Genomic DNA, 18,741 nt, shown 5'->3' with positions numbered 1-18,741 from the left:
CACCCAGAAAAAAACAAAGTCATACCTTTCCATAAAGGCTTCTTTACAGAAAGGAGGTTGTGGTGAAGTAGAGGTCAGCCTCTTCTCCCAGGTAACGAGTGACAGGATGAGAGGCAGTGGTCTGAAGTTGAACCAGGGGAGGTTTGGGTTGGATTTTAGGAAAAAAACAACTCCAGTGTATTTGCTGGCTCTGACAAGGCAAACTTCCTACTTGCTGCTTTTATTCTATCCATAGATGACATTCCATCAAAGGTTGTTAGTGCCCAAAGCATCTAAGTTATTAGGAAAGCTAAGGAGACATGAAAAGCAAGTTAATGTTCTCTTAAGCGAAACATGAAGTCCTTCACTTCCTCTGTTTGTTAGTTTTGTCAAATCCCTCCTTGGATTCTCTGCCTTGTTTTGAAAGTTGGACTTGATGATTTCAAAGGTCTTTTGCGATCTCAGTGATCCTGTGATCCTATGAAGCAGCTACTTGCCCTGCAAGGTGATCAGTTATTTTGTCAATCGCAGCATTATCTGAGGAAGGGAACTCTTCACACTGCAGTTTGATTTGGGGCTGCTGCGGATTCAAATCCCAAACCCTATTCTCCATTTGGAAACCAAAATCCCTGCTTGTACCTCCTCAGCCAGGCTACATGAGGGCCAAAGGGCAGATGACATCAGGAGGTTATGGGATTTGCAGTCCACAATCCAAAACAAATTAAAAGGGATACAAGTTCAAAAACATCCGGAGATAAGTGTCTGCTTGCAGTGGAACAATGGAACGGAAGGATTTGTCCTGTTAAGCATACAAAGGTTATCGATGACCTACCAGCTCACACCACAGCTCCCTGCTCTGCATCACAGCACCTGCGCAGCTTGCCATGGGCAGACACAGCCAACACCTCCAACAAAGGCATCTTCCCTTCATGAAGCACCTTCAAACCAACTAAGAAAGGCTTCTGAAGAACAAAGACTACATGCAATGCAAACTTGACTTCAAACCAAGTGCATGATCAAACCTGCTTCCTTGTAAAAACTTAATGGGACTCCACCACAATAAAACTAAGCGAGTTATTCAGTTCTTAGCTCATAATTTTCTTCCTAATTTGACCACTTTGTAAAGTTGCCTTAAAACCTCCCAGAAGTTCTTTCACCGCTTTATGTGCAGTCCTACAAGTGCAATTAAAATGTTCTACCCAAACTTCACCATATAAATGGTTTTTATGATGTCTTAAAAGAATTCTGCTTTCCTTGCCCAGTGCAGTCCGTATACTTATGTTGCTCAAAGTCTTTCTTCGGGCAAGTTAAAAATAAAGCTGATACTTTGAAACGGAGTTGAAAACCAGTTGCAATCCTTACACATTTTAGCATATAACTCTTATTTCATCCATGACTTCAGGAGCTGCTCCCATCAAATTCCACTTCAAATGATACTACAGAAAGTTATGAATTTATAACTGAAAGACACAATTCCAACATCAATAGCTTCAATACTGTCAATGTCATAAACCAATCAGGCAACAAACACCTACCAGCCCTCAGAATCCACCAGATCTCCAAAAGGAAAACAGAAATTTGCTATGGCTGCTTGAAAGCAGGGGTTGAAGTAAATTAATATACAGATCTGTACGTAGTTAGACACTGCTCTCACCTGTATAAATATTATGCATCATGTCATACGAAACATATGGATATTGCAACTGAGGCACAGAGAAACAAGCATGCTACAGAAGTAGTGCGTCTCATTTACATCTAATGATAAAATACATGATTTTGGGGAGTTTCAGCTACTCAAGCATATTAGCCGGAAACTTTGTAGGCTACAGTTTAAGGATCTATTAGTTTCTTGGAAACTTACACCACTCTTGTTCCTCTCACACAGTCAGAAATTGCCACACAGGTACTACTGTACTCTTGACCCCCAGAGGGAGCGGCTCATTCCTGTGGATCGTGCCAACAGCTGCTTAAGATGAGGTTTCCCCATCGATCACACTGGAATAGTCACGTGCACTTGTATAATTGACTGGGTTCTAGAAGTATTCACTTCCTGCACGCATAAGCTTTTCCAAAGAAACTGCAAAAGTTTAAACACATCCTCTCGTTTGCTACCCTTGGAATACGCGTCAAGTTTTGATCCTGAAGTCCTAAGTTACAAAACCGCATTCTAGAAGAAAATTATTTAGTTAAGTCCTTCCATGGGTTCAAAGTGATATGAAACCACTTCAGTGTGCATAATTTGAAAAAAAAACACTAAACAGCCTCACCAAATTTTGTCCACACAGCATTGGCTTCTAAACAAACCCTTACAGTCAGTTTTCTGGCCAGACCAAGTTTTACAGTAGAGTTGCATTCAATTTTCTAAGCTTGTAACACAGAAAGGTTGACTGAGCCCAACTGTAACTGCAACGCTTACGGAGGCGTACTTACACTTTCATGCATAATGTATTAGGCATGATTTAAACACTCCTCAGTTATTCAAAACAATTCTTGCTCGTATTCATTACCTTTTATCAAAGAGACATGAACTGAACTTCCTCATTTTAAACTCATTCAGCTGTTCTGTATTTACATCTGCACACTGAGAATACAGGGAAGCGTGGGGTGGGAAAATCTCACTGGTCTGAGACATAGTTTTTTCATGTCTATGTATCACAGTAATTAATGCTGTCTGGGGAAGAGGGCTTTTATCTTTTTATCATGAAGAAAAGTTTGTGTGTATGTGGCTATAGTGGCTATAGAAACAAATAGAACTACCCTGGCCATGTCCCAAGAAACAATGGAGTTGGTGATAATCCAACATTATCTTTCATTTCAGAGCAGGCAGGATGCCTAATGCCATTCTGACCAACCCTGAAGAAGATCTGAAAAGCTTAAAAAGGTGGCAGCAAGTAATAAATAACACATATGGCAATTTAAAAACCCCACATTGATGTTTTTCATTGCTTTTTTTAATATCATAATCCTATACTAAACATGAAACATCCAGCCATGAATGCAGCTGGAACCACAGAATCATTAAGGTTGGAAAAGATCACTAAAGATCATCAAAGTCCAACAACCCAGCCCATCCCCACCAACCACGTGCCACATCTCTGCATTTCCTTAACACCTCCACAGATGGTGACTCCAATACCTCTCTGGGCAGCCTGTTTCAATGCCTCAGCTTGATCCTAAAAATGGCTGATCCAATCCATCCTAAGAACATCTCAGAAACTTTGTCAGTAGACAGGAGTTAGGATCATTGTCTGTACCTCCTTCACACCACATCTACAAAGGAAAGGGAGTTTCTTTAACAAACAGGCACAGAGCCGCTCAGCAGAGCCAAAGGACTGTTCTCATCCTGGTCACTCAAGTGACACAAAGTCCCCATGCAAACAGCTACTTCTGTTGAATATTAGGAGAAATTTCTTCTCAAAAAGATCAGTGATATGTTGGAACTGGCCGCCCAGGGAGTTGGAGTCGCCATCACTGGAGGTCTTCAAGAATTGTGGAGATGTGGCACTGAGGGACACAGTTAGTGGGTATGGTGGGGATGAGTTAGTTGGTGACTGGACTTGGTGATCTTAGTGGTCTTTTCCAACCTTAATGATTTCATACACAGTTAAAGCCGGGGAAAGGTACAACACATGACATTTAATCCCTGAGGTGGGGTAGGAGGGAGCAATCTTAGCCTGCTGAGCAACAGAGGTGTTGAGGCAAGTCTATGAAGACAAAAGGAACAGGATGTGAAATTTCCGAATGAAGAGCATTTGACACATACTTACGGCTTTCTAAAGTAATGGATCCCTGGCGGGTAAAACCACAGTGTTTAATCAGAGGGTGATAAGGTTGGGAGCTCCATTTCCTACCAGCACTGCACAGTTATGTGTATTTTGTTGTCTGTCATTTTGGACAACGCCCTTTGCTCAAGCACTGATCCTCAGAACACATTATACATTGTTAGAAGAGATTAGTTTAACTGCAGATTATTTTCTCTTTCTGCCTTTACAAAGCACTTAGAAGAAATTAATGCTTGGAAATTGAAGCACTGAAGCGCAGGATAACAGTTTATTTACGATCACAGCAGCTTACCTCCCAAAGCCAACCCTCAGGCCCCAGGCCCATTCCCATGTCAATAAAGTTGGCTGCTACAGTGATGTGCCACTCACTCATGAACTCACATAAGTGGCTTTGCTGGAACAGAAGGGTGGGCAGCTAAAACTGACTACCGGACAACGCAGAGTCCTTCAGTGATCAAAAGACAATTGCGGAGGGGGAGGAAATGAATTTCGATGCATGCTCATGGTTTTGTGTATAGTAGCAAAAAGACCGCCCAAGGTCTCAGTCAGCTCATAGGAAATTACTGTACAGCCAGAGACACTGCCCTGACAAGGCCAGCTTTCCCCTCCCAGCCTTTCCTCCATCTGACAGTTACAGCTGCCACCACACCTAGTCGCTGGGCTCCGTTATATCGTAGTCACTGATAGGAGTCACCCATGGGAAAGTAGCACGGTGGGACTAAAATGATGTCAGGTGCCATGAAGAACATTTTTCCTTTGCCTCACAAACTTTTGAACCTTACAAGAGGGTAGCCATCCGCTCCTGTGATTTTTTTTTCCCCCCCTCTACTAATGAACTTTAACAATGCATATCCTGCCAGGAAACGTTACCATGCATTAGTGATAAACTATTACATAAAGAGGTAAACCAAGTTTCCAAGAAGCGAATCCAAGCTGATAAACACATTACACCCATAGCTCAACAACTGTGCAGAAAAGTAAAAAGAATAAACAGTTTTAAGAGTAGATAACATAACGCCAGTGCTGTCAAAACATGGCTCTGTGCTTGAAGCGTAGCTATTGAACTAAACCAGACTGAACTAATGGCTCTCCATTAAACCTGGGGATCCATACATATATATATATCTCCCATGAGGGAGCTGAAGGCCTCAGTAAAAGAGATGTCAATTTTCACATAAAATCATAGAACTGCTCAGGTTGGAAAAGACCTTCAAGATCACCAAGTCCAACTTCAACTTAACCATACTACCCTAGTTCCAACAACCCTCCACTCCATCATATCCCTGAGCACCACATCCAGAAAAGACCTCTATCATCAAGATCATCAAGGCCAACCTCAGTGTAACCAACCTCTACTCTAACAACCCACCATGAAATCATGTCCCCAGGGAACCACATCTAGACAGTTTTTAAATAAATTCAGGAATGGTGACTCAACCACTTCCCTGGGGAACCTGTTCCAGTGCCTAGCAACTCTTTCTATAAAGAAGCTTATCCTGATACCTAACTTAAACACAGTGTACAAACAACAGTGGTCAACACTCATTCCAACAACAAGCCAAAATATGAGGAGAACAAAAGCAGGAGGACGCCCTAACTGCAAGGTAATTAGTGAAAACAGCTGGGATTTCCAAGCACCAACAAGCACCAAACAGGATATACACCTTCATGCAGAAACGAGAAGAGGATGCCTTTCAGACAGAACATGGAATAATGCCTAGAGAATTCTTCACCAGTCACTTTTCACAACCAAAATACACAAGCGCTCACTACATCATGCCAACTCTTCCTTTTCACACTTCCAAAACTGATCAACAAATAAGAAATACGTATTTTGGCACTGCTTTCTGTTTTAAAATAATTTAGACAATGGTTAGAAAAAAAAAGAAATGCTCCATCCCTAGAAAATAATACTGAACGTGGATGAATGTTCAGCATAATGGAGAACTTAAAAGAAATTAGCTACAAAATCACAAAAGATGTAGACGTGTTTATGAACCAGTTATTGTCTGGTTTGTAGAAAACAAAAATAAACCAATAGAAACAACGATAAAAATAATAAGCAACGCCATTTTCAGCATACTTTGTAGATCAGCAGTCTGTCCTGAATCTGGGACCTTCAAAACTGCAAACACCAGTTGTCTTATCAGCAAGCACATGTTGAGAAGTGATGTCAAGCGCACAGCAACAAAGTAGTGAGGAATTGGTTGGAAAAGATAATCAGGCAGAATCTTAATTTACCTTCCAGCGTTATGACTGACAGCTCTTAAACAAGAAGCTTCATTTTAAAAGAATCACTTGCAATTCTTCAAGATGTTGCAGAAAGAGATGCTGCCACAGATACAGATTCCAGAGCATTGATTTGTATGTTAATCAGGTTAAGGATAATATCAGGCAGCAGCTGAAGTAAGACTTCTTAAGTTGGTAGTGTTAAGAAAGCTGCTGTTGATGAATAGGCATCTTCCATGGCACGAATGCACCTAGAATAGATTAATTCTATTGTGATCTGCCTAACATTTGCTTTAAAGGTTGAGCAGAAGGGAACTCCCCCTCACCCTCGCCCCATAGCAAGTGATGCCATGGAAGTATGACAGGGGCAATGGAAGGCCTCAGCCTAACAGGGCTTTGCTTTGTCTAGACACAAACATGAAATCGGTGCTGGGGAGAAGGCTCAGTCATCCCAGCACTTGGCAGCTAGCAACAGGCAGATTCTAAACCTACCTACTAGGCTGGCAACAGCTTTTCTGAGTTACAAATTACCTTCTGCCCACAAATTTAAGGTATTTCATCACTAACAATAAATATCTTCCTTATCTTCAAGAACCAGCTGTTTATTAATGAGGTTCCACATCTTGCCCCATAGAATCTGTAGTAGAAAACCCTGTCACCCCCACACCACCAGCTGCTGCAACCCTTTGTTTACACAAATGACCTCCATTTCAGATCCCCTGTTCCTCTGATTTATGGTTCTAAGAAAAATAAACATGAGTTAAGGAAATAAGAGAAAGACTTAATGAGCCATCTTAGCAGCTTTGACCACATGCAAATACTGCAGCCAGTCACTGCCAGCCGACAGCAAGAACAAACATGCCACAGATACACAGCACTTCTTCTCTTCAGAACCCAGGATACCATCCAAAACATCTCGGGGTGGTCACGATTACCAGCTTTTTGGTGTCACGTTAGCTCTTCATTTTTCCAAATCTCAAATTAAATCAAGGGTGCGATCTCCTTAAAAATTAATCTAACTCACTTGGCCCTTTCTTCACAGTATAATATTCACTGTACAAAGCTTAGGCCGGAGAGGACCTTTATCATCAGAACACTCCATTTAAACTTACGTCTAATTGTGAGGATCTGAAAGAAGCCCAGACTATTGAAAATCTGGACGGCCTTTCAAGGAGCATTTATTAAAAAGCTGCGTGAGTTAAACATGTGTGACATTCCCCAGTGCAACACCATCGCAACAACAGGTATCTAACCCTCCTTCAGAAGGTGCGGGCTCCAAACACTCATGCGATACCATCAAACATGTCTCCAAACTGGCAAAGAGCAAACAGTTCTAAGAAATACTAATTCCACAGGAAGTAAGGACTAAGGAAAGTCCAAAATGATAGTGGTTACATAAGAGACTGGATTAAGAATACTCTACAGTGATGTGTGCATATTTACAGAAGACTTGGAAGAACAGCGTTTCAAACAATCATTTGATGAAAAGTCAGTTGTTGAAGGAAACAATTTGCTGTACTAGGTTATATTCATGTGACCAAGGAGAAAAATGAGCAGTAATAGAGATCAGGTATTAAATGTTGGCTGGAGTCCTATTCTGAAATAGGAACAGAGGCTCTCACAATCTCTCCCATTCAAGGCACAGCTCCTCCAGGAACATGGTGAATTTAGTGGCACCATTCAGCTCGAAGTCACCCCATCACTAGGGGCTTCTCTGCTGGTATTCCACTGGGGATTTAACAACCAACTGCATGTGAGATGGATTATTATTCAGTGCTTGATGGTTCACTGAAGGCAACACCTTGAATCTGGGCAGTCAAACCATGATGTAATTCTGTGCCATTAAGGGAGGATGCAGTCAATAATAAGTCCCTTGCCTTCATCCCTACCTAAACATTCTGCCTTCTAACATCACTCATGCAGCACAGAAGGAGGAAGGATTAGGAGGACACCACACTGTTCAAAAACATTCTTGTTATTTCATTACTTTTCATAAAAAGCATGCCCGGTCTTTCTATTAAAACTCGCTGCATTAAAACTTTGTTTAATTCAAGCAATATTTGATGAACAAGTCATGAAAGCAACATCCAGAAGAAGAAGAAATTTCATGCTACGTATCTCTCATTGAGCAACTTATGTTCTCAGGGTATTTTTGCTATCAGCCCACCTATCCCACACTCAGCCCAAACACTGAAGGCCCACCAGGCCCTGCATTGTGGAACAATGTGTGGTCACCTACAGGATAGCACTGTCAGAAAGTAAGCCTGTAGTGAGGCTTCTCCAGCTGTTTGTGTTTGGGGATGTTCCGAGATGGGGAGGGGGCGCACACACCCGTGTGCAACTCACAGCCCTCTCTATAAAGTCACAAAACAAAACACCAGCTGCCCTTCCTCCCAGCAACATCCATCAGACCTCCACATCTGCTACAGCTCTGCTTTTCTGGACACCTTCCTAGCTGGCTTCCCAGGCTTCCCACTTTACTCCTGGATATCATGAATTCCACTTGAACGCTTTTAACATGCCAGAACACTTACTAGTTCAATAATGGCTTCTCCAGAACTTCTTCTTTTTTTTTTTTAATAATAATTATTATGATCGTAATGTTTCCAAACAACATTCTTGATTGTCAGACTCAAACAGTACTGCTGTGATAACCCTGTAAGAACCCTATCTCCTCCTGCGTTACTGTTATCCTTACATTAGCTGGGAGATTTTGAGAAGAAATGGACTCTCAGAAGAATTTGGTGGAAACGAATCATTATTCACTGAGGCAAATTCAAAGCTAGCATCCCCCCCGGCCAGCCGATGGTTCAGGGGTTCACACCAACAGTGGAGCAGTGGTTTGCCAGGATACATAGCTCTGTTCAAACTATACATGATAGTATTCGTGACGAGTTTGAATCAAATCGTTCCTACTCTGTGTTTTTTCTTTTGTAGTTATGCCAATAACAGTCACAGTTGGGAAAAGTGAATTGCAGCTTACATCTTCTGTACAGAAGGTGTTTAAATATTTATCTGATGTACAGCTCCGAAAGAGGCAGTACTGAGATCTGCTGCTGCATTGTGTCTGACACCTCTGTTGAACAGAATGTGTTCTCATAGAAATGGCTACTGCTAACATGTTGGGCACTTTGTGACCAAAATGCTGGACCTCTCATCCATCAGCACACGATGTATGTAAACCACAGCCTTGGCCATGGAGACCTCCTGACCAGACCAAACACGGCAGCTGAAAAAATTAGTAGGTTAATCCCTTATTATTATGCTATTAGTTAATACGCATTGTTATTATTATATACATATAGCACACATTATCATTTGAATATACCATTGCTGCAAGAAAATGAAGAACCAGAGCTCTCTCCTGTTGATAAGGGGTTGAACCCCAAAGATCCTCTCAGATAACCTTGAGCAGCACAAGTCAAATCTGCAGCATAAAGTCCTTGTGAGTACTGTTTTCAGAGCAGGACTCTAAAGTTTCAGCCATAGCATGCAAAGCGTGAGACGGTTGTCATGAAAAACATTCCACGTTATAAACCACTGTTCTGAAAGCACCAGAGATTGGGCCAGGAATCCAAGCCCCAAGTGATATCAAGTGACTTATTATGCGATTTCCTTCTACCAAAGAAATTACATCTTGCAAGAAAAACCAAAACAGCTATCTGAAATTGAACAAATTCTATCTGGCAATAAAGCAGAAGGTAAAAGAGCAAAAAGAGGCTGCAAGGAAAGATGGGTTGGGTTTATCCTTTATCCTGACACGCAGTTTCCCTCCTTGACAAGCTTGAGAAATATTGCTGTAATCATCGTATCATCATTATTATTTTTTTTGCCTTCCAGTAATTATGTCACTGTATAATTGAAGCTCCTGAAATTGATGTAAGCACAAGTCCATAAAACACAATAAAAACCCATGGCTGGAACTTAAAGTAGTGAAAATCAGTCAAGAAATAAAAGCGCTGTTTTTCTTCCTTATCAGAATAATTGACAAGGTCTGAGGTAAGTTCTCCGTCACCGGCTATCATTTATCATGACGTTCTTCCACAAAATTGAGGCACAGACTCAGGGAAGCCCTACAGCTCAAATGAGGAGGGGGACAGTCAAACTGACTACGATGATACTCTGACTTCATTCGCTAAGAGTAGGTTAAGTACCTGGAAAAACAGTCTAAGTCAAATACCTTACTTTGCAACAGCTAAATATTTGAAAGTTACCATAGTACCTCAGTATTCCCAAGATGTAACACAAGAGGACAAGAGAGGAACTTCTGAAATACAGCCTCCAAATGTGGTCACCGCAACGCCAGCCGCTCTGCCCTGGCAAGGAGGCAGCGGCTACCTTCTGCTGGAGCACAAGATAACAAAAATCCCAGGACACGATGTCTCTCCTTCAGCGCCCCATCCAATTAGTTGGCTCTTGATCCGAGCCAATAGCAAGCACAGAAACATGAACTGACAAACTGACCAGCCCCGACCAGCAAGCAGCTCTCCCAGAGGATGGGAGAACAGGCAGAAAAAGCCCAGGGAGGACCACAGCACTCATCCAACCTCTCAATGCACACGTCGGGAAGGACATGATGCTGAGAAACTCAAGCCCGACAAATTTCCCACCACTGAGCCAGGGAGTGGATGGCTGGAGGAAGAAAAGATTGCTTTGTCTCTCAAAGAAGATATTACATAAAGTGTCCAGAATACTTAGAAGCTCCCATATGTCTCACTGTGACAATGGAACCTGTGGATAAGGCATCAATACCACAGGCAGAGCAGAACACAGTGCACCCCTGGAGAAACCTCTCTTAAGACAGATTTTCGGGCAGCACCCAGAGGATGTGCAGGGTGCTCGATGTACTGAAGGCACAACTGTACCAGCAGCCTTACCTTCTGCAGGATACAGGCTCGCCAGCAAATAAAGCAGCTCAGCCCTCAGCAGAACGCAGGCTAATGGCTTGGGAATGGTGAACCATAAAAACGATCAGCACGCACATCTCCATCCTAACAAACCAATATGTACAGAGCCTGTAAAGTCTCCTCCGAGAGCATCAGTTATACCACCCGTCTGATTTACATTTCTCAAGGAAATAATTGAAGCTGTTCAGCTTGCTCCAAAGGCCCAACGGGAAGGAGAAAATCCTCAAGATACCTATGTGGCAGCTTTGCAGCAGCATGAGACTAAACAAATGGAAAAACCTAAAATAGCTTGCGACAGTTTATCATTAATCAGTAGGAATTACTTGGCAGAATTCAGTATCTTTCAGTGCAACTTTATGGCACCTTTCCCAAAGAACTAATACAAACACGAGCACATAGCAAGAGATTCAGGGAATAGGGGAAAAGGGATGTCATCGCTGATTAAGCTGCTGATGGCAAGAAACAAAAAATAACACTACATAGGGCAGCACCTGTGTGGCTGAAAAACATGACTGGCATGTTCCAGCTAATTCACTTGGCAAGGTTAAACTCACCACAAAAGGATCATAATTGTAGTACAAAACACTGAAGCCTTCTGAATTGCCTCCTTGCAGTCAGACACCATTTCTTCATCAGTTTTATTTACTTCAGCATTTGCCCAGAATAGAGAAAATGCTTGGAACTCTTCTTCTTATAAAACTGCTCACCTATTCACAAAAGACCATTAGTGTAGAACGTATGAAGGTATGAGGATAAGTGAGATGGGCAATATCTTTGCTTAGAGCCGGTGATAAAACTGTAAAGCTACAAAGCTTCCAGCCCAGGCAACCTGCATCAGTCTTACAAAGAAGCCCTTGTGCTGGCAGATCTTGGCAGGGGATCTAAGCACCAAACTATTCCATTTTTCCAACTAGATGAAATAGTCTCATACTAAATACAATCTACTCAGAGGGATTCAGTGGTGCAAACTCACAGCAGTCAACACAGCTTTCCTGAACTCTGATTTGGACTCTCGAAAAGTTGTCAAAGAACTTTTGCTTCAGCCTTCAATCTCGGTTCTCAGAGGCTACACAGACTGCAGCAGACGCCTTTACTGTATATGGATATATGTATAATGTTTTAGTTCCCACTGATGATGATCTGTTGCATAAGGCAGTTTTGCAGTTTCATGTGCCAATATACACATAGCTCATTTACTCATTTCATGCAGATTTAAAAGGAAGAGACACATTCCAATGCATTTCAAACCATCACTCCAATAGTTATTAAACAGCCAAGATAAGAAGTTCCATAAATGACCAGACTGAAAACCTTGCATCTGCATGTCTAAAATCACACAACCTCAGACAGAGAAGGTAGCTCGAATCAGTAGAAAGAACCCAGCCAAAACAGTTCAGTACAGTTCCCACCCTGCTGGAATCACCCTCATTACTTTTGTCCAAACAATATACAGTAGGCTTCATATTCTTAAGAAGAATTTGAAAACTATGAGTGTGGAAAGCAAACTGAGGCAGCGCTGTCATGCTCACCCATACAAACCCAAGTTACAAGTGCTGACTGTATCTTAACATTTCCCACAGTTTACATCTCTAGAAATGAAAGAACTTTTCTTGCATAAAACTTTTAAAGATAAACCTGTAAACAAAATGAAATCGTTCTGCTGTTTGAAAGGACTTGGACTTTGATTGGTGAAAGAAAAAACATAATACAGAGAGGACTTCGTGGACATTAAAATGAAAAACAGATTATCTCACATTTGCATTGCTCTGGTTACTTTACACATTCTTCAGTCATGTGAGGATGGGTAATACTACAAAATCTGGAGCTGTGTCAGGATGAGCTTTCCATGGACTGAGTAGCCACAAAGTAGAAAGGGTTCATCATTACGAAAGCTTTGTGAATAGCACTTGTGAAATAACAACAGCAATTGCAAATACCCAATCAGAGCTATCCGGTGCCAGAGCATGAAGACCAGATATCAAAAGTAACCTCTAACAACTGCACTTTGAATCAGCCTTGTCATCAGACTTCACGCAGCGGTAACAAAGGTCATTCCACATAAAGAATGATGTTTCAACATTTCAGGTATTGCTCCTTCCGGGCATTGTAATAGATAAATACTTTAATCCACAGCAGTGCAAACTGCAGTTTAACTAATCTGATTTGTAGGAAATTCTCTATGCTCTGTTTAGGCCCTAACTTTAGGGAAGAGAAAAGCAATAAGATCTTTCTGTCACGTCATAAACACTGAACTGACCTTCCATTGCTCCCTGGGAAGCAGTCTCACCACCACGATGTCACCATTCAGGGCTCTGTTGCGAGCAACCACTCCATCAATAAAGATATCGCGAGTCCCATCCTAGACAAGGAGGAAAAAAAAATCAACGTCAGAGCAAAGCATATTAAGTTACGGCTGTTATGAGGTTTAAAAGACTGTCATCAACAAGACACACCCAAGTGAGACAAACATCCTGCAGTCGAGCACAGGAGTGAAATGGATTCACCACATGCCCTTCAATATGCAACATCTTTCAGCAAATAAGCTCTTTGTATGCATGTGCCAGCACAGTAGTTGCACAGTATTTATCCAAGGCAGAGTCAAGCTCTCCAAATATATTGTCTGCAAACTCTGCTCAGTTCCTCTACAGTTACTCTTGGGAATGGGTAGAGAGCTCTCCGCAGCTACAGTTCTCCATGTATTAAGTTCCCAGTTGAAGCACCGTAAAAGCTGTTGTTCAGATCATGTTTACAAGGCAGTCTCTGCAAAGTGCCCTGCACAGAGCTGCCTGCTGCTGTCCTGCAGGAGGTGGGAAAGCAGGGCCAGAGGGAGCAGCAAGGCAGCCTGTGGAGGTGGCCTGGACAGAGGCTGGGGATGCAGCTCTTTTGAATGAAGAAACATCGTACATCCCACACCGGGCACAACTGATGTCAGAACAAATTCAGAAAGAAATGGTGACTACAGAAGCCAACTGCAGGCATGAGGATCATCTGCTGAAGCAGACGTGTTAGGACATCTTTTCTCAATACTCTTTGTTAACAACCTTGCACAAGAGCTTCTACTAATTGTAGGCACTATGATTATGCACCCCAGACACGTTTGGCATTCTGCTAATCTAGATTTGGAGCAAAAGATTTTCTTAATGGGATGAATAAAGACAAAGTTTTCTGAAGATGCCAACGCAGATGTTTTAGTTTTTAAGTGATTGCCAATGTTGTCCTTATGTTTGTCTGATTAGCTGTAGCACTCTTGCTGCTTTCATTTCTATTCCCCCAGATTTTGGTATATGAAGAATTCCATGAATCTGTTTACAGTACCACGAACATGTCAAACAGTGTGAGCATTCAGTGTCAACGTGAGCAGTGAACAGTGTTTTCCATCAGAGAGCTCATGGATCCCCATCACTTTGAAGTACACAAAAAATAAAGGATGAGTTACCTTAGATTAAAACTTCACCGCCTTTCAGCGAAAAAGCTGCCTCACAAAAGTTAAAATCTCACTCACAACGTTAGCGGCTTCTCAGATACATGCTCCTGAATCTCAAATGCTCGAGTAAATCCAATCAGAACTACCAGCACAATCAGCCTCCAAGAAAAACTTTTTATAACCTGAAAACACGAGGCCTTAATATCACATAAATATCTTACTCTGCTTAGATACCAAAACAGTGAAACGACAGAACCCTGCCGTGATGCGAAACTAAGGCCGTCCTCCAAGAGACCAAATTACTCTTAGAAAGAAAAGCAGCAGCAGCTCAACAGCTGTGTGAAAGCTGCCTCCCATGACAAGATGCAGAAAAATTGCAGAGCCTCTTGGACCAACATAATTCAAATTGGAAGCTGTTCTTTTCAAAAAGCCAGATTTTTTACACATGGTCTTTTTCCTCATTCCTCCCCACCCTCTGCCTTCTGCCCCAGCTCCTCACCTAAATCCACCACTTCATCAGAGTCATTTATTAAGGAAAATGCCTTTTTTTTGTCGTTGTCTGTACGTGCAGCTGCTCTATGCTGTGAGACACAGGCTGGCATTCAGGACAATTTGTTTATTCTGCCCTTTTTCCCTGCCTTCCTTCTCCCCATGGTTTTTAAGAGAAAGGCTCTGGGCCTTGCAACAGAGAGACAGACAGAACATTCACAGCAAGAAACATGCTGGGACTGCTGGTGTTAAAAGGTGAACAGCTGTTGCGTTTGAACATCCATGAAGCTGTAGCCAAGGGAGAGCTGCAAGCAGAGGGGATGGTGCCCTACACAGCAGCAGGGGAGATGGGGTGATACTTCACAGCTGTAGCTCTTGCAGCATCTGGTAATGATGGGAAGCCCTGCAGAACACTAAGGCTGCAAACCCTCCTGCTACCCTCAGTGGCAAATACAGCTATATGAAATATAAGTTCCTAAAGCATCTGTCAGAGCAAGAACAGCCCCTCTTTTCAGTTGACATAAAGAAGGGAGAAGGGGCACAAGGCAGTCCCACGTGACAGAAACACATCCCAAGCCAACCAATATCCAGCTAGTGCAAAAGCGGGCACATGAAAAGGAATCATGCGTATTATTTCTGGAATGACTTTTCAAATTAGCTCATGCAGCAGATCGAAAAAGGAGAGCATATTTGTTTAGGGAAGATTAACTCAAATCAGTGGAAAATCTATAAAACCTCTGTAGGCATGAACCAGGGGTTTACAGTTACGCTATGTGGTGGTCCTCAAACCTGAGTTCAGCTGGCTTCTGTGGGACACAGCGGTATCCCCAGCTTCAGCACAAGCAAAGTCAGTTGTTCTTTGAAGGATAAAAAAGCAAGATTTGTTTGGGAGTATCTGATTTAAAAGTAAATCCAGATCATGTTCATTTATTCTAGCTCGCTCACCTCTGAGTGACCTTTCATACACAGCATAACTCCTATCTTAATGCACCTTTACTTATGGACTTTAAAGCATTTTAAAATCACACTTACTGGAGATGGAATGAAGGCTTCATGGTACTTCTTAGGATTTATTCTCAAGGGCCCCTTAAATAAAAAAAAATAATTAAAAAAAAGGAGACAGAGAAAGATTATGCCTGAATCTTATTAATTCTATACAACATCAGTTAAATTAGAGCTGTGGGTAATATATCTGCTGTGAAACATGAGAGATACGTCTAAATTTCCATTATACATTTTAAGTCTTGACAACTTAGCATCCGAGCAATTTCTAGCCAAAAGGAAGCTTCATCATAGGCTTAAGCTGATCTACTGCAGTCTGTCACAGAGGAGATGTTGAATCATTGCTTGCTGCTGCTACTGCATGATCTACAGATACAAGCCCTCCTGTTCACTTCACACATTTCCTGCTGAGCATCCACCAACTTCGTTTAAAAAGGACAATTGAAGCCATTTGTTTTGCTCTGCTTTAGAAAAGGAGAGTGTTGGCCTTGCTTAGAAGGAGAAGAGGAGGAAGAAGGAAAAGCTGACCTGCTGAGGTTGCATGGATATGCAATTGTGATTCCATCCCGAGAGGGTCCCAGGATCTGGGGTTCAGGTGGCTGCAGTTAAAGCTGACAGCACTTGATTCTCCTGGAGCCACAGCCCTGCTAACTGGCTATCTGCTTTAACACAGGTGTTTTGCCTTGTGCTGAAAAGTTTAAGCTTCCTCCATTTGGGTATTTGAAATAATGCTGGCCAATTTGTTACACGAACAGATTCCATCTGTTTGCACTTCTGTGTTAAGCAATCATAGGAACCCCTCGCAGGGATTTCTTCCTTAAGAATTTACTGCAGCATATAATTTTTTTATGCATTCTGGGAAACATTCAGACGAGAGGGAAATAAAGCTGATTACATGAGGAAATTTTGCTGCCTTGAAGAAGAATGTGCAGATTTATGAAGGTTTTCCATTGTTTTTATTTGTTTTAAGTTTTGGGAATATTAGCACCATACATCCTATATTCTTGAGGCATTACCTGCTTGCTTTGCTGTGACATCATGTTGTACCTTATGAAGTTAACATCAACGAGCACACTAGCCACATGGCCAGCATGACCAGGGACAACAGAAAGAAAAGCATGGGGATACTTCACAGAGAGCTCTCAATGGTCTTCTCCCCACTTATACCCCAGAACCAGCCATCAAAACTAACACACTGTTAGCAAAGGAACCTGCTACAGAGAGAAGGGAGAAAAACTAAGAGCAATGATTGCTCCGCTTGACGATAATTCAAATAATTCTCACACCCAGGATCTGCCCAACAGCACAAAGCAGATGAGGGGGCATCTCGTGTTACTCTGGAGAACCCTGTAGAACAGTGTGGGACAGCTGTCAATCAGCCAGGTGCAGATGCCCATCCTGAGCGTGAAAAATCCCCTTTCGTGCCCACGGCCCAGAAGGCGCCGAAGTGGCGACGTGCGCATGGACACCCAGCTCAGGCAAACACACAGCAGTGTTACCATGTTCACAGTGTAACGGCTTTCTCTGCATTTTATATGCACTACCTAATTATGATCAGCATTAGAATTCTTACGTCAAGTAGCATTAAAATACTTCGGTTCTTTCCTTAAAGCAAGGAACTCCCAAAATTTATCTTAGAAAGCAGATGGGCCCTATTATCTGTGCCTATGAAAATCCTATTTACAATGTTGTACATTTCACGCTGTGATATCATATCTGGAACCAGTCACTCTCCCCATCTGCAATGAACAACTGTTCTCATATGTGTATTAGGGGGTGAGGATCTGGCTGCAGAGTCTCATGATGTCACACGAATGTTGTATTATTTTACAATACCTCACAAATAATAGCTGCTATATTTATCAGTATTATTATGGCAGTAGAGCCTTTGTTTTGAAAACGAAGATAGAGGTTTGGAAGAAGGTTTCTAAAACACTTTCTGATTATTTTAAGTCAGCTTTCCACAGACCAGTCAAAAAAAAGTTCCTAACTTTATTAAACTCCTCCAGCAAGATATAAAAAAGTTACCATTTCTCAAGTTCTTCAGCTAGAATCAGACAAGCAATACTCAGATCATTCCTGAAGGATCTCAAATCCAGCAGTTTGCAACACTTAGCATAACAACTACACCTCACTTGGTCAGTATGTGTCAAACTAAAAGTCGTTGTTCAAGTGCCTGCCCTGCTATCACGCTACCTTTGAAAAGGCAGCCCATGAAGAGCCGGGGGATCCCCAGCCTTCATACACACAAAACACCAGCTCTCCAAACTAAAAACTAAAACACCCTCCTCCAAGTGGCAAAACAAGCTGAGTGCCTGTGTGCTGCGAGCTCTCGCTCCGCCTGACCCCAGCAGCCCTGCAGGGAGGGTCTGGGAGATGCTGGAGGCGTGGGGCAGACGTGAGGTTCTGGCTGGCGCTTTATAAGATGACCACGGTCCTTTGGGTCAATGCTCCTTAACACATAACCTGACTTCATCTGCTGCGTATGGCCAACACCATCCGGTTACGTAACCATGTAGAAGTTATTCAATCTTGTTTGCCTTCAGCTTCTGATTCCAATCAACCTGATACGTTTGGTGTTTGCTCACTGCAGACAGCTTTGTGGGTGTGGAAGCGGGAAGTCTGCACTTTCAAGCACCTGCACTCGGATCTTTTATCTTGTGGAAGGACACTTCTGCACACACCCCTTGATTAAATGAACCCAGGAATCCTGCAGGGCACACTTCTCCATGCTACTTACTGAAAACTGAATTATATCAGATACGGTACCAGTAGTCATTAAGGCTATCGCTACTGACAGACATCAACGCCCATCGAGATACACTTTTGTCCTTCCTGATCTAGGACTGCTTAATCTTCATTGCACTCATGTTTCATCTAAGAGATCTCCCACATCTGCCAGTAGTATGTGCTTTCAGGCATATTTAGT

General features: G+C 42.3%; 1 protein-coding gene across 4 annotated transcripts in view; it reads right to left on the bottom strand.

The window, feature by feature from the left end:
* DIS3L2 (DIS3 like 3'-5' exoribonuclease 2) overlaps positions 1–18,741 on the bottom strand; it is a 160,828-nt gene that overhangs the window by 121,684 nt on the left and 20,403 nt on the right. For all 4 annotated transcript variants that reach the window (XM_072344181.1, XM_072344183.1, XM_072344182.1 and 1 more), the window contains 2 exons: positions 15,843–15,896; positions 13,155–13,256 (listed from right to left, as the gene is read on the bottom strand). In XM_072344181.1, the coding sequence (XP_072200282.1) occupies positions 13,155–13,256; positions 15,843–15,896 (156 nt within the window). The remainder of the gene's footprint in view (positions 1–13,154; positions 13,257–15,842; positions 15,897–18,741) is intronic.

The sequence above is a fragment of the Excalfactoria chinensis genome, chromosome 9 (genome assembly GCF_039878825.1).
Source record: "Excalfactoria chinensis isolate bCotChi1 chromosome 9, bCotChi1.hap2, whole genome shotgun sequence".
Classification (NCBI taxonomy): domain Eukaryota; kingdom Metazoa; phylum Chordata; class Aves; order Galliformes; family Phasianidae; genus Excalfactoria; species Excalfactoria chinensis.
This window is presented reverse-complemented; position numbering and strand designations above follow the sequence as displayed.